Source organism: Rhyacophila brunnea, unplaced genomic scaffold (assembly GCF_057557595.1).
Source record: "Rhyacophila brunnea isolate RB1 unplaced genomic scaffold, BYU_Rbru_1.0 scaffold_3, whole genome shotgun sequence".
In the NCBI taxonomy this organism is placed as follows: Eukaryota; Metazoa; Arthropoda; class Insecta; order Trichoptera; family Rhyacophilidae; genus Rhyacophila; species Rhyacophila brunnea.
The window spans coordinates 40,269,910-40,285,975 of record NW_028232965.1 but is presented as its reverse complement, the minus strand read 5'-3'; the positions used below and the strand labels follow the sequence as shown (position 1 = coordinate 40,285,975).

General features: G+C 32.7%; 1 protein-coding gene across 1 annotated transcript in view; it reads right to left on the bottom strand.

The window, feature by feature from the left end:
- The window catches only part of LOC147068359 (uncharacterized), a 61,891-nt gene that overhangs the window by 5,147 nt on the left and 40,678 nt on the right, over positions 1–16,066 (bottom strand). The window contains exon 5 of the mRNA XM_085952974.1: positions 2,508–3,133. Coding sequence (XP_085809100.1) covers positions 2,508–3,133 — 626 coding nt within the window. The remainder of the gene's footprint in view (positions 1–2,507; positions 3,134–16,066) is intronic.

Below are 16,066 nucleotides of genomic sequence, written 5' to 3'. Positions count from 1 at the left end.
ATCTTGACTAGCCCACGAGTCGTATCCGGAAATTTGTACGTAAACAGTTCACCGCAGTAGGTGAAACATGAGTTCGTGTAACATTTAATCAAATAACGAGTTCTTAAATGAACATTTCACCGTGGAGTATATTTGTACGTATGCTACAACATGTGGCGAGTTTTATGAGATGTCTTTACTAGGTTAGGTTAGGTTAGGGTTAATCTAATTGAAACAGTACTATATGAAAACTATCGCCGCATTTTGTAAGATGCGTACAAATGTATTCCACGGTGAAATGTTCAACGAAGAACTCGTCATTTGATAAAATGTTATACGAATTCATGTTATGTTTCACGTAATGCGGCGCACGAATAAGTGTCCCACGATGAACTGCATACGTACAACTTACATGTAATCCCCACGAGTAGGTTTCGTAACATAATATTTTACAATATACTCTGGGTCCCCAAATACACATTGAAAGACAACACGTGAATTTGATAGATTTTTACCTGGGATTTAAACCTGAGAACAACGAATTCATTAGCAGATACGTTACAAGTCGGCCATAGTATTATAATGTTATTATAATATGTAATTATTTTTTAAACTTCGAAATTATGAGGCGTTGTTTTTGTTGCAGAAACCTTATATTAGCTATAATTTTTTGAGCACGCGTTGTTCTTAAATAATGCATGTTGCATCTGCAAAAGATTTCACTGCAGACTTTACCGGATGCAACGCAGAATAGCATTCGTTTGCTGACTTTCGTTCCAGTCCATCCGGTATTACAGAAATGTTATCGTATGCACGTGTTTATGCGAAAAATATTGTAAAAAGCGGCGAACGGCCGATATAAATATATATCTCCGCTGCATAATGGAAGCATTAAAATGCAAGAAGAAATTGAGGATACGCCGAATAAAATCGGAAATGTCCCGTTGTACAAAAAAAAAAATAACAGAGCAATTATATTTTTAACTTTATGGCGCTCAACTTGAACGGATGTTAATTTTCATTTAAATATTAATTTACTTTCACCGACAGTCGCTATGAATAATGTGCTTATATGAAATGAAAAAAAAATATAAAACTGATTTAAAAATCTATCTGTGATAACTAATTAAAAGCTTTCACTGCTTGACGTCTTAATTTTGATTTATGTCCTAGTATTTGATTTTTTTTGTCAATACCCATAAATACGTCATAGGTTCAATATATTTTATTATAGCTTATTATCATACTATGATGAGGTAAAAGTAGATGCGAGAAATTCGCATTATAACACAACACAACACTTATATTCATTGTTCTAAAATATTATCAATTAGGTACATTGTTGTGAAATAAAAATACCATGCAAAAACAATACAATGTTACCCATTTAGTCAAATCATATTATTAAGGTTTTATATAGAAATAAATTCCTTAAGGGGGGACATGCTCAGCGTAGGTCAAAATGGAGCTTTTGTTCTATTTTCAAAGCATGATCCTGGACATACATTAAACGTTGTAGATAATCTATTTATATAGTTTTGAAGCCTTATTATCCTTTATATTTATTTTAAACATTTGATGACTGCACAAAGTATTTTTATTAGATAAAATAGTATTCTTTTAAACCTTATAGTCATATTTCAGTGCAGTGGTGCTAAGATTTTTTACATTTATTAATTTTTAAACGCATTTATAAAACCATCAGTATAATTTATATCGACATTATTATAGTGAAATATTTACGATAAAAATTATATTGATAATCTCTATCCCAAATTTGACAAGAATTAGGCATTTTGTTATTCAAAAAATGGGCAAGATTAACACATTTGAAGATAGTTCTAAAGATATTCTTTATAAGTTATGTCTTTGACCATTCAAGTGTGATAAACATCCTACGAATAATGATTGCTTTATAATAATTATTGACCTAAGAATAAGGTAGTGTTTTTTTGAAATACGCCATTTCTTTTGGCATTCCCCAGTGGTTAAGCTACAACATACGGCCGTAGCCATAAATTGACAAACTATATTAGAACGTAGGGAGTAAAATGATGTTAATGCGCGTGTTTGAACATGTACCGTTTAAAAAAAAAATTCGGTTAGGATCATGCTTTGAAAATAGAAAAAAGCTCAATTTTGACCCACGCTGAGCACGTCCGCCCTTAAAGAAGAGACTTTGCATAATTATGACCAGTAACTACTCCAAAAATACTCGTACATCCTGTGCTACGGCCACCATCTTGGAAAATAGCGGACGGTTTTTAGACTTTCAGTCATATATAAACAATTTAAAAAAAATTAAAAGCGTTTTAAACAAAAGAAAATTTAAAAAATACAAATTTTTAGTAAAAAAAATATCTTAATTTGATTTTGAGATCAAGATAAGAGAATTTTTAATTCATTGTATAATACTTATGCACTCTATTTTAAACGGTTAGATTGTTAAAATCGGCCGCACTATGCACTAGCACTATGCATATGCACAACCACATGTTATCCAACTGAACAGTGTAACGATAAAATACTAAAAATCCACTCACCTTTTCTACAAAATTATTCGCTGTAAACTGTTTTGTAAACTCAGAGTATACTTCTTTGTCGACCATATTTTCCATTTTAGCCCGTTCTACTTTCATTTTCTTGATCCCGGTAATGTCCTTGGACATCTTCAGCTCGGCGATCAAGTCGGTCTTCTGGGCCTGGAACGGCTCCGTCGCCAGGCACTGCATACTGACACTCCGCACCGGAGCGGACATGGTCTTCGAAGCCAGCATCTTGTCTGTCCGTCTCAGCCTCACGCTGTTCAGGTCTCTAATGCTTATCGTTGATAGAGGCTGTAGCTTTGTGTCTGCCGGTTGCGGGGGAGGCGGGGGTGGGGGTGGCGGTGCTGCGTCTATAGAAGGGCCCTCGCTCCTTCCTCTGTCACTCTGAGAGACCACCATGTAGTTGTCTTCGACGTCTGATGAGTGCTTGGAGGAGGCAGCCGAGGAACGGCGGTCGCCGATACTGCGTAGGTACTCAGATGGTTTTATCAATCTATCCGAGTCTCCGAGGTGCGGGAAGCTTGGGGGGATGAAGGGAAGTACTAGTTGTTTGTTCACTAATCGGTCGCCGGGGGTACTGGCTCTTGACGCCGGTCGCTGAGTGCCGTCTGAAATAAAAAATGTGTTAAATATCAGATGAATACTCATGTATATTATTGTTCGAACCAAGTGGGCAGAAAATCTTTCTTAAAAAAGACTTCGAAAAAAGTTTTTTTTTCATCACCACTTCGATGAATACCCAAATATTTGAGTGAATAGGGAACAGACTATCTACCAGCATTTTAAGAGGAAAATTGAACATACACTTTTGTACTTATTTAAAATTTAAATATACGGTAACTCCAGAATGATCTAGTGCGTAGGCATACTTTATCGGTAGTATATTAGTATTAAATCTTTCCGAGAGAATGAAGACCTACATTTATATTTATGTTTATTGTATATACAATATATTAACGTATGATAATATTGGGCTCGCAACTGCATACAAGTTTATATTCTTTTGTCAAGTATGTATCATCACATGAATTCATAATAACATATTATTCTACAGTGGTATGTACCAGTGGAGTGCGGATTATAGATGCGGTGGATGCGGAGCACCCCTAAAAATAATCAATAAACTACTATGTAATAATATTATTATATACCTAGTCATTAACTGTGCGATTGTATAGTAAATATTGCTCAATTTTACTGCTTATAAATGTTCTATTTTTTTTAAATTTTACGTCATAATAACATATATATCGTAATACTTTATCGGCAAAGTAACAGCATCCCCACCAGTAAAACCTATTTACTTGTAATACCTACCTGTTTATTCGTATTGTTCGTAATTTGACTGTAAATTTTTGGTGATAGGTATATTGATTCACAGTGTTGGTTTTAAACACTGTTAGGAACGGAATTTTTGTCTATATAATCATAAGTAGATACTTCCAAATCTTCATCCCAGTTCTGGCTTGTGAGTACGATTTGTCAGTTTTAAGTAGAGTTTGAAGATTTAATTAAAATATGTGCGATGTTGGTTTAATATTGCGGAATAGAATTGCAGGTCTAAATAGCCAATTGGTAAAATATGGAAATGTCTACTGAACAGGTATCAAAATAAATGTGTGCAGTTTGTGATCAATTTCCTCTTACAAAGTATTACTCTTAGTTGATAATGGGGTGATAATACTTATGACTTTGTATGATATTATATGTACCTATACTATGTATACATTGAATATTATATTTGTTTTCAAAACTAGATTGCAATAGACTGAAACGCAGTAGCAGTGATTTTATAAGTTTTTAACAGTACTCACACGCCGAATAAACAGAGTGAAAACTAAAGTAAATAACATTTCCGCTGTAAGCCGGAACCTGGATATACATAAGACGTAAAGTTGTCTGAACGATCGAATTATTTATAACGAAATGTTGTTGACCATTCTACGAAACAATCTAAAGATGGTATTAGTTAAACATTTTTAATTGGTATAGATAGTCATGCCTGCGTATGAAATACATTTATTTACTAGTAGATTCTCCAATAATAAACATAATGAATGGGTTGTTTGATTATAAAGACGACGATAAACTTGTATAAATAATAACTAGAAAGAGAAATTTAGGTTAGTATAATAATCATAATTACTAAAAGTGATGCAGTTAGGTAACTATTCCAGTTTATACTGATTTTACTCCAGTTTCGCAATCAGTATGAAATCAATTGCGTCGTGTTGGAAAACACTTTTTCAGTAAAATATATTGCGAAATTAATGTAAGTAAACAGTTTCGGTTTTTTATTGAATATTATTAATCTCTTATAATATTAATTACTATAGAATCAGTGGTATTGGTGTGAATACATTGGCGTTAAGGTCAGTGAGTAGTTTGAGAGGACATCCCACTTGTATGTCAATTTATTAATGTTTGCCAAACAGATGGATACTAAGTTTATAATAATAAGTATATTATAGTATCTGTTTAACAACATAATTTATTTAAAAGCATCAAAATGTGCTATAATATTATATCGTCGATTACAAACCAGTAACTGATCTAGCTCCATTAATATTTCATATTGATTCATCGCAATTGTTCAATGTCTCGATGAAAAAAAAAATCCAAGCATGAGTAAAACTAATTGAAAAACTATATAAATAACATTTTTTACATCCGATTATTTTTAATATTTAAAATTCATAATTCATTTAACTCCTTCAAATGCGAGGTAAATTAATAGTCAAACCTACTTTGAAGAATTGGCCAAAATAGTTCATACGCCAAAAATTTAGTACCTAATTTTAAAGGTTGGTACGGATAATGTTTAATCGATTGATTCATCATAAAATAGGAATGGCGTTTAGCTAAATTTGCATAGATTTGATGCGTATATAATTTTTGACATTCTGTAAAGTAAACATTTAGGGGCATTCATTGGTCGGCATATTCGTATTAGACTATTATCAACTGATCAAGTATCAACTGATTATTTTGAAGTGAAATGTTATATCATTATGATGCAAATTTGTCCAAACCGAAGGTGGGCAATGTATAATTTTTGGTTATAACGGCGCCTCCACGAGCGCAGCGAAAAAAACAACCCTCATTAGTTTAACCATTAAATTAAAATTTTAGAAAATTAAAGATATTCATTCATTGAATTGTATCGTGAATTGACAAAGTTGGAATGATTTGAGATAGTAAATGCCACAAAATAACACATATTTTTTTATTATAATCGTCTTAAAAAATAATGAACTGAATGGTAGAAATTGCATGTTTATTCAAGTCTATGTTAGTTTCTAAACCTAGAGGATATGAGTTGTGAAGGATGCAAATGAATGTCATGTTTTTACGCAGGTCTACGTAACCAAGGGCGAAGTCACGTAGCCCTGCAGAGAATCGAGATCAGTGGTATACAGCCTATTTGACACACGGGCCAATTCATCCGTTTTATGATTGTTCACGGGCCGCAGTGTGTAAAATTGTTGAAAAAAAATACTAGACTAGACATACATTTCACTATTTTAATTAAATAGTTACATTTGAGATAGGTACTTCAATCACTTTCCACTCTACAGTACGCGCGAAAAATAATCGTATCAGTAACTATCCAGATTACATTCCTTTGCTATTGCATAATTTGTTCACATAGTACCAACTTTTTTTCGGTTCGCAAGAAATGCCATTTTGTTTGAGCCGTTTGAAAAAATCAATAACACTTGTTATCGTGTATTTCTCGGAAACTTAACCTAAGACCAAACACAGAGAATTCTGGTTACAATTGAATGAGGAAGTGCTCTGTGATCAGAACCATCAAAGGTGATTAGTCAGATTGATCAAATTACATGACCCAATCAAGATGGGACATCTCAGATGGTTAGGCCATGTACATAAGATAGATAAGTTTGTACAGAAAAATTATTGATAGTTCGGTAATATGTAAAAAAGTATTCGGTGACTACGCACAAAATAAATGGATCATCTTGAGCCGGGATACTGGCAATCAAAAGCTGGATGGAAACTGCACAGGAAAGGAATCCAGGAAATGGTCAATATACACGCATGTTTGTTGTACCAGGAAAAGAAAGGCACAATATGGAAAAAATGGAAAAAAAATATTAGAAGGATCAATTCAAATTTATATATATATATATTAGATCATTATATATAGCATATTAAGAATTATCTACTCCTGTGATAGTTATGTCACTGTATAATAATAGTAGACAGGATCAGATTATAATAAACAGTATCTAAAAACTTCAAGGGCTGAGAGAGCAAGAGTAATTAATATTGGTAGGTACTATATATGTACAGTGTAGGCAGGTATCTTATTAGCTAGCTGCTAAAGTCAAATGGACATGAGATAATCGGTAATCAATAAAAATCAGGCAAATCGTGTCAAAACGTCATTAGCTAATAATTCAGTAGAATAATTATTACTTGTTTAGCATACAAATCCTACTACAGTTTACAGATACCTACACTTAAGAGCAAAATTCGACAAAATTACAGCGCTGCAAACCCTTATTAGGCATATACCGATGAAGATGATATAAAGGGAACTGGATTTCTGTAAAATAAATATTGTGAAGGGTTTTTATAGCTGTATGTAAAGAAAGAAGATGGGATGTGGCGAAGAAAGTAAATGACGAATTGCATGCATCGTCCAGTGACCCCCATGTTCTCTCACATAATTGGGGTTACTCCGTTGGGCAAGCTATGTCTCAGATGTGAAAGATACCCAACTACCAAAGATGATCCATTTTAATTGATATGAAGTGAAAAAGAAGATCAGGGGAGCTAGACCAATGATGTTGGACGGTGTATAAGGAGACAGCGTCCCGGAGATTAAGGCAGTGTATAGTACTTGCGGTAAAAAAGGGGGTAAAGACGTTTCTCGGAGGCGGCAAGACTCACACTTAGCTGTGATACCGATTACAATATATGATTGCTTTCTATCATTTCAATTACACATTCTTAAAGAAAATTATTCTTCCTGCCATGTCCGATCCTAACAAGATCATATGGACATCTACAAAGTGGATGTTTGTATTAACAGATTTTGTTTTTACGAGAAATGGATATCAGCCACTTGCTCAACCTATTGAGTCCATACACAAATTGAAGAACAATACGTGTACTTGTCAGACCCAGAATTCGAACCTGGGACCCACAATATTAGGTTAGAGAAAATACAACGTGTTTACCAATTTAAGTGACAAAACCGTTTAATTGCACAGTTCGCTATGATATCTTAATATCATTTGAATCCAGGATATGAGCTCAACGAGTTGAATGAATCACCAACAACCATACACCGTAAAAAAGTTGTTAAAGATACTTCTACATTATGGAAGATCACATATTATTATTGTACTCTACATATTGACATACATACAAGAAAATCATATGAGTGTAATAATTATATTAATATAATTAACACAAACAAAGCTTTTACTATTAAATGATGTAGCTGCACTTGCACATAATATGTAAGTAGTACTACATACATACATTTAATTGCCTCGATTTTTAACGTGATATTCTTCTTTGTTAGTTTGAAATTAATTGAGTTTCTAGATTGATTATAAATATTTTCAATACTGTACAGGGTAGATTTGGTACAATGAATTAAGCCGATGGGACAAACTTCACAGCATCGCTCACAAATACTAAAAACATTTTTGTACTGATTGCAATATTATAATTTTCCTTCAAAACAGGGTAATGTTTTAGTAAACATTGACAGATGACTGTTCAAAATCATGTTGATCAAATAATAACTTACTCACAAAATTTTCAACGTAGACTTGCCAAGAAAACCGTGGAAATCCAAAAAGGGTCACTAAGCACAGGATACAAGCTTATAAACACAATAATCCGATGTTGGAATAATGATAACGAAATATAATTATCCAAAGTAACTTAATTTTTAACACTTTTTTTCAAAACTTTGCGGCACAATATTGTCTATAACATAGTTAACGTCCTTCGTAAAATATTTTAGGTATATTGAAACTCTGGAACTGTTCGAAAATGATAATGTTCACTATATTATAAAAGTGACGGAAGAATTTGATTGTTTCCCGAAAATTCGAGTGGTGCACTTGAATATTTATTAATGGCAATACAGCTTTCTTCCCGTTTCTTTTTTTGCTATTAGCGATGTTTATCGACCAGTCATGAGACGAAGATGCATCGCCAGGTTGCGGATGGCGTCTGCCGGCGAACGGATACTGATTACTGCCGTGTTTTTCGTTCGCGGTTTCCAGCTACCCGGAGTGATGGCGCTCGCCGCAAGAAAACGACGGCCGAGGCGGGTGGGGGGTGAGCAAGTGTGTTGCCGTGCCGAAGAGGGGTGCAACTGTGCGTGCAATTAACACCTTCGAATCGTCTCTGACAACAGTAATTAAGACATAACATTTAACATGTTATAATTAGCATTGAATGCCTTAGAAATACGCTTAGATGGCAAAAAAACACATTAAGAAAAAAGAAATGAATGCTTATGACACCAAAAGTAAATTTACACACAGGAAATTCATAATACGGAAGCAATATTCTGAAAACATTAACTGCAGTTATGTTCTTATAAAGCGCAGAAAACTGGACATTTGATGGGTGGTAAAAATGTCGCCTCCGACAACTTATACTGAGAACTATTCTTGGGCGGATTAAGAATATCACGAGTGAAGAAACTGAGAAATGTTTTCACAAGAGCATAACCGCTTTGTTCCAGTCAGCGATCTTAAATTTGGAGATCACTTTGATGTTTGCTCACCTTCATAGAGGAGACATTATTTAAAAAATATTATCTGGCGTTTATAAATGGCTATATAAATATCAAACGTTGAATTGCCATGAAAAAGCGATGTGTAAATTTAGATAGGTACATAAGAGGTATTACACCGTGGATCTTCTTATTGATTATATCTAAAGGTGCCAATTCAATTGTACCACAGAATATTTAAAAAATAAAGGAATTTTACAAATCTAGATGATTTCGTATATTTTTGTTTTTGCAAAAAATATGAAATGACTCATTCAACAACTTTTTATCTGTATTTTAAAAAGCCTCATATTATAACAGTAGGCGATTGCGTAAGCGATTTTGATATTTTTTCCGACCATGTCCGGTCCTAATGAGATCATATGGGCCTCCATGGAATGGAGGTTTGTAGTAACAGATTTTTTTTTTACGAGAAGTGGATGTCAGCCACTTGCTCAACCTATTGGGTCCATACTCTGACTCATACACAAATTGAAAAACAATATGTGTACTTGCCAGACTCACGACGTTATAGGCCCACATTATACGAGATATTGTTTGACAAATTATCAATTTTTTATTGTTTTTCATGCAAGAACGTTATTACAGATGTAAAGCTATAACGTGGGGTGCAAAAATGGCGCTAGCGCGCAATGTGAGTGTTATGAGCGTATTGCGAGTTAATAGTTCTCCAAACCGCCACATACTTCTATAAGTATTCATTTTATTTTGTGGGTTAATTTAAAAAATAACTTATATACGCAATAATTATACTTTTACTGAGAATATTAAGTATATGTATATTGAAAGATTTTTTTCTTCGAAAGAGTTCGGGTAAAAACTACGACAGTCAACCAGTCTGATTTCTTTAAAGTCTACTTTGGATAAAAATACGCACGTGATCAATAAATTGTAATCTGCTAAGGAGATGTAAAAACTTCATAGGTATAATATAGCTAATAAAAAATGTAAATTACTATGTTTCTTCCTAAGTGGACCAAATACTACAAAGTGGACGTTTTATGAACAGAATAGTTGATAGTCATTTTCCCAGCACATTGGTCCTAGCATTGAATAAAAAAAAACAACATGCATTTTTTGATTACCCGTTAGAACCGACGACCCGCGGCTTCGTATTTATATGTATACTCATAACTAAGTTGACTGTAAATTAATAAATAATGGTGTTTTTTCCAAAAAATATATCAAAGTTGGGAATATCGATGAATGCAGGGCAGGTATGGATGTATTTAATTCAATGTATTTATATAAAGTTATGCAAAATATCTCCAAGGTAGAATGCAAGAACTCACGGATGTCAGTCAAACGGTCGGTCTAAAGATAAATGTCTCAAAGACAAAAGTGATGAGGAACTGTTTTTCGGACCCTGCGATTATCTGTATTTCTGGCACCCAGCTCGAGCAAGTCAGCAGCTACATCTATCTCGGACAGCAGGTGTCCATAGATGGAAGCATGCACGATGAAATTGCTCGAAGAACAAAGCTGGGATGGAGTGCTTTCGGATGTCTGAATAGTATCTTCAAAAGTGACCTACCATTATGTCTTAAGCGTAGGGTGTTCAACCAATGTGTGCTACCCGTGCTCACGTATGTCTGCGAGACGTGGACCCTCAACACGAGAGATGTCCAAAAGCTAAGAGTCACACAGCGAGGCATGGAGAGGTGCATGTTGGGCATCACGCGAAAGGACCGTAAGAGAAACGAATGGGTTAGGAAGCAGATAAGAGTACGCGATGTAATAGACGTTGCCAAACAGCTGAAATGGAGATGGGCGGGGCACATTGCTCGCCAAAAAGACGGCCGCTGGACAAATGCCGTCATCCAATGGTGGTACCCAAGGGGTACGAAACAGCCACAGAGAGGTTTCTCTAAATGATTTAAATTTTGAATATTAGTATTTCTAAAAAAAAATAAAGTTCAGTCACGTTGCGCTGGTTTCAAAGCGTTGAATATTTTAATATAAAGTGTTGAATAAATACATAAAGCATTGCAATGTGTCATCGTGACTTTAACGATTACTACGCCGGGCTTAATTATTATAGAGCGTGTTTAATTGTATGTAACGATCATAATACATACCGTTTACCTCTCTTTCACCCTCCCGTGTCATTAAAACGGTAAGAACAATCGAAATTGCCAAATCGTGCATTATTTTGTATTGTCGTTTTCAGCGATTCACTGTCGAAGAAAAGTATAGCAGTATAGCTGAATAATAAATTTAAAAATCATCAGAATTCACAAGAACAATAATAACACGATTATTTAAATATAAAAATTAAAAATAGCTATTTAGCAAATAATTTGGATTATACGAAAAGGTCAGTATAATATGTATATTTTGCATTACCTACAGAAAAAATAATATTCTATAAATTGACTCGTCCTGTTTTGACATTTTACTATATTGACATGTTTTCATGAAGATTTGTCTAAATAATTCACGATGAATTATAAGCAAATTGAAGATTATTTTGTGCAATATATTATACATATTTAACAATTTATGGAATTGATCGATTGGGTGAATCTGAAAATTATGCTTGCTGTTAAATAATGTTAATTAAGGTTAAATAGTTATAAAAATGCAATGTGAAACTACACGTAATCATTAACCTTAGTAACATTTTTCCACTTTTATGCATTATATTATAAACTCATTACACTATAAAGGTTTTCATCAATGTTCAAGTATTAACTTAGTGTTTTGTTTGGAAATACTTATATATTGAAAAAGATAGAATTGTATTTGGTATAGTTTTTCCAACGTTTTAGAGCCACCAGAAAGTAATGACAATATTTTTTCTGAACCTATTCAATATTCTTTGTCGTAGTTAGGTAGTTACCAATAATTATGCATAGGTACGTGTTAAGTTTTACATATTGATCTCATGAAAGCTCTCAACGGAATAGTTTTAGCTATAGATTTCGTCTCGAATCATAGTATCATGCGAGTAGAATATTTTTTAATAACAACTGATATGTAAATGTTTTTTTATTTCCTATGATGTTAACCCAAAAATCCAAATCGAGTCGAATTAACAGCAAAATGATAATTTCGTCTGTCATAATTTTGGCAATTCGCACTGCATACGAATTTGACCGACTTCCCGATGGCACACAAATAATTTTCGTTTTCGGCGGAATCCAGCAGAAAAAAACGACGCCCCACGCCAATTATTTCCTCGGCCATTTCCAAAATAACATGGCGATCGCTTCCATGTTTCGATAAATATACATTTTTACATAGCGAATGTACGGTACGTATGTTGTTATTCAGGTATAAATGTTGAATAAATGATGTGTTTAAGATTAATAACGAGGCATCGCCGTCTTAAAAGTAGGTTTTAACCGATCTCTCTCTTCGTGAGGCATGTATTTATGTTCTAAGCACATCATTTAGACTGCGACCAATTATTCTGTAAAACAATTTTTTCGGCTTCGTCTCACACTCACAGGTGGTTGAACGTTTAAAGCCAATCTTACTTATAAGTAATAATCGATGGCATAATTAACAGCATAATAAATCACAAATCTTTACATTTCAATCAATCATGTGCAAAGCCGAAACATTGAGAAAAATATTTTTTGTTTAGGTGATTATATCTATATTATAAAACATGTGTGTTTTTCTTTTTCTTCTAGACCCCAACAGACATCTACATAATATAAACAATTCATAGTTTGTTGATACGCTTGATGACAACAAACAAGATGAAGATAAGTTTGAATATTTTGGAATCGATTTTAAATTTATGTTTTTTTGTTTGACTGAACTGTCAGAATTATTTTAATTTTAGCTTGTTGTATGGTATTTTACTATTGAATAATGTAATTATTATTATTTTGTTAAGTAAAATAATTGTATATCCATCAATGAAGCGAACGTGCGAAGACGGGTACTTCAGCTAGTTATAAATAATTCCTATTTTATACGTACACAGTAGGAAAATCAATAAATATGTTTATTGTAGTATTCATTAATATAATAAAAGGGTGTTTTATTTCTCCATATTATGTATTATAATTATGTACTTTCAAATAATTGTGTAGTAAATATCGAAAGCTGTAATAACCATTCAATAGTAACTCGATGATAATAATGGGAATTTCATTAAAAAATGTCTTATTTAATAATCAAACAAAAAATATTGCCTAATAGGTATATAACCTGAAAAATACATCAAAATATAAGTACCGATTGGAATGATTATTAAAAAAAATAGACGAAGAAGAATTTGATCGAATAATTTGCCACTTACCGAGAAAGTGCTTTATCCATTAAATTAAAGAGACAAGTCTTCCAACCCCACTCAGTCTAATATATATTTTTTTCCTACTAGGTATATTTCAGAGATTTCTTAAAGTGAAATATTTTAAAATAAAAAAATATGATAATACATAAAATTATTATTGAAATTTGTAAAACAAAAGATGTCGGCCACCTGTTTGATAACAATACTTGTTGTATTTATATTTTGCAGCGATCAACACAATGAAATTTTGATTTGGGAATATTTTATTATTCGTCAGTATATTTTGGTTAATAAACAAAATAACTGTTATTTTCATTGAAGAAACATTGTTCATTATTGAATAAAATAACAATGCATCATTTAAAATTTCACATAACAATAGACATCTTAAAGTGCATCTTATTATTTATTTATTACATTAAGTCATGTTTGGATGTATTACAGACGTATGCATTTTTTTTTAAAATTAAAACATATTGTATGCAAATTTATTAAATCATTATATGACTACCTACATAATAAAAGTATGTGTTGAGATTAGTATCGAGCTAGTTTTCCTAACACTTGTCGAATGAATTATTATCTGATGTACCTATTAATATATAACTGATGGTTATGTTAAGATGTAAGGTGGAATCATTAAGCAGATGGTTAGATATGTAGAGATGTGGTAGACTAACTGTCATTGGACTTTCGTACCATAAACTTAGTGTCGAGGTAGCGCTTAGAAGTCATCCGTGCGCTATACAAGCACACGTCAATTACCTGGCGTGTTCTACCTGAGAAGTAATGACAGGTAGGTGGGTTATGACATAAGTAACAGGTAATAATAATGATACATAATAGTGTAAAATTATTTCACTTGGAAGATACGCTGTACTGAAGACAGTACTTACTTGGAATCAGCTCGGAAGCGAAGGGAGTCATGTAGGTAATGATTGATAATTCACTGTTAGACGAGCGCTCCCTATTCAGGCCATTTTAATTACGAGATAAACTAAAACCTAAGTTTATTAAAAATCATGAGAATATACATTTATCAGTGAAATATTTTTCGGAGGTTAAAATCTCGTTCCCCTTTTCTATATGAAAGAAATACGAATCTGATAAGGTTCTTAAAGCAAAAACAATGCATGTCTTTTTGTTGGTCTAATTTTTTATCGTTCACTTTCATCCATTATCCTTAGAAGCAGTCAATATAATATGAAAACATAAATTTAATTGGACTTGGATTTTATAAGGGTATAATACATATTTAGATAAAATGAACGTATAAAAACAATGAATAACAAACGGCAACAAAGCCTTTCAATTTGTAATAGCCAGTAATCAAAATAATTTCTGAGTGCTTTTAAATAAGCGCCATTGCATAGATTGCTTTAAAAAAATCCTAGAAAAAGCCTAGTCCAGATCAACATACATCTTTTGGTAAACAATTAAGATCTAAAAATATTTTTATCAATTTTCATCGTACAAATTTTCACGCGTTAATCAAATCATTACACGAGATGACATTTTGCTTATTACTAGTGTAGTTTGTAGTTGCATATAATTTTGCTACCAGCAGCAGAAAAGAAACATCATTTCATTTATATAAAAACATGTTAAGTGTTTGTAAACATTTTTTAAATCTATATTAACTTGTGTTCAGTTTCAACCAATTATTAGGCACGCGAATCTGTGTAGCCCGCAAAAAAATATAAATACAATTGTATAATATGTTTGGGGGCCTATAATTTGAGCAGTTTTTGTAAAGGAATTGTACTTTATGTATCTTAACCAGAGAGCAAACGATTCATTATATTATTCTATAATACTACAGTCGTGATATCTCCTCGTAATGATAATTTCATACAATTAACATCAAGAATTTGCTATTTCAAAGAAAGTTCTCAGATTACGATATAAATGAAAAATATGTCAACTTATTCTTACGCATTGCGTAAACCCTGCGATAAAAATGAAATTAATTAAAACATAATCTTCATTCTCATAATTTTTGTTATTGTCGAAAATACAATTGTAACTTTTTGTAAGGTTGAAAATTTTCCTCCGCGATTGACATATTGTGTCGGAACAAATGTATGGGATTTTTTTGCGAAAGCGATTGCGTCACTTTGACATTATATTATTTTTTCTGCGATCGTCTATTAAAATTATTATTTAGGTATAACATACTGCTGCTATTAAATATAATAATAAATTATATAATCAAAGTCATGGTAGATAGTAAGTATTGATACTTAACAACCCATTGTAAAGAGGGAAAGTGAAAATACAGATTTTGAATTCAGACAATGAAGGTTAATTTATTTTTTCTTATTAATACCTATATAAACGAGGCATCATACAAAATGATCGCCATTTTTAAGTGTTGGGTGTTTATAATACTTATATATGTTTACGGTCTCTTATGCACTGCCGATTGGTTTCCAGCAACCAAAGCGTGGCTGGTGCCGCAACGACATGCGTGAACACTGATTCAGTTTCTTCTTC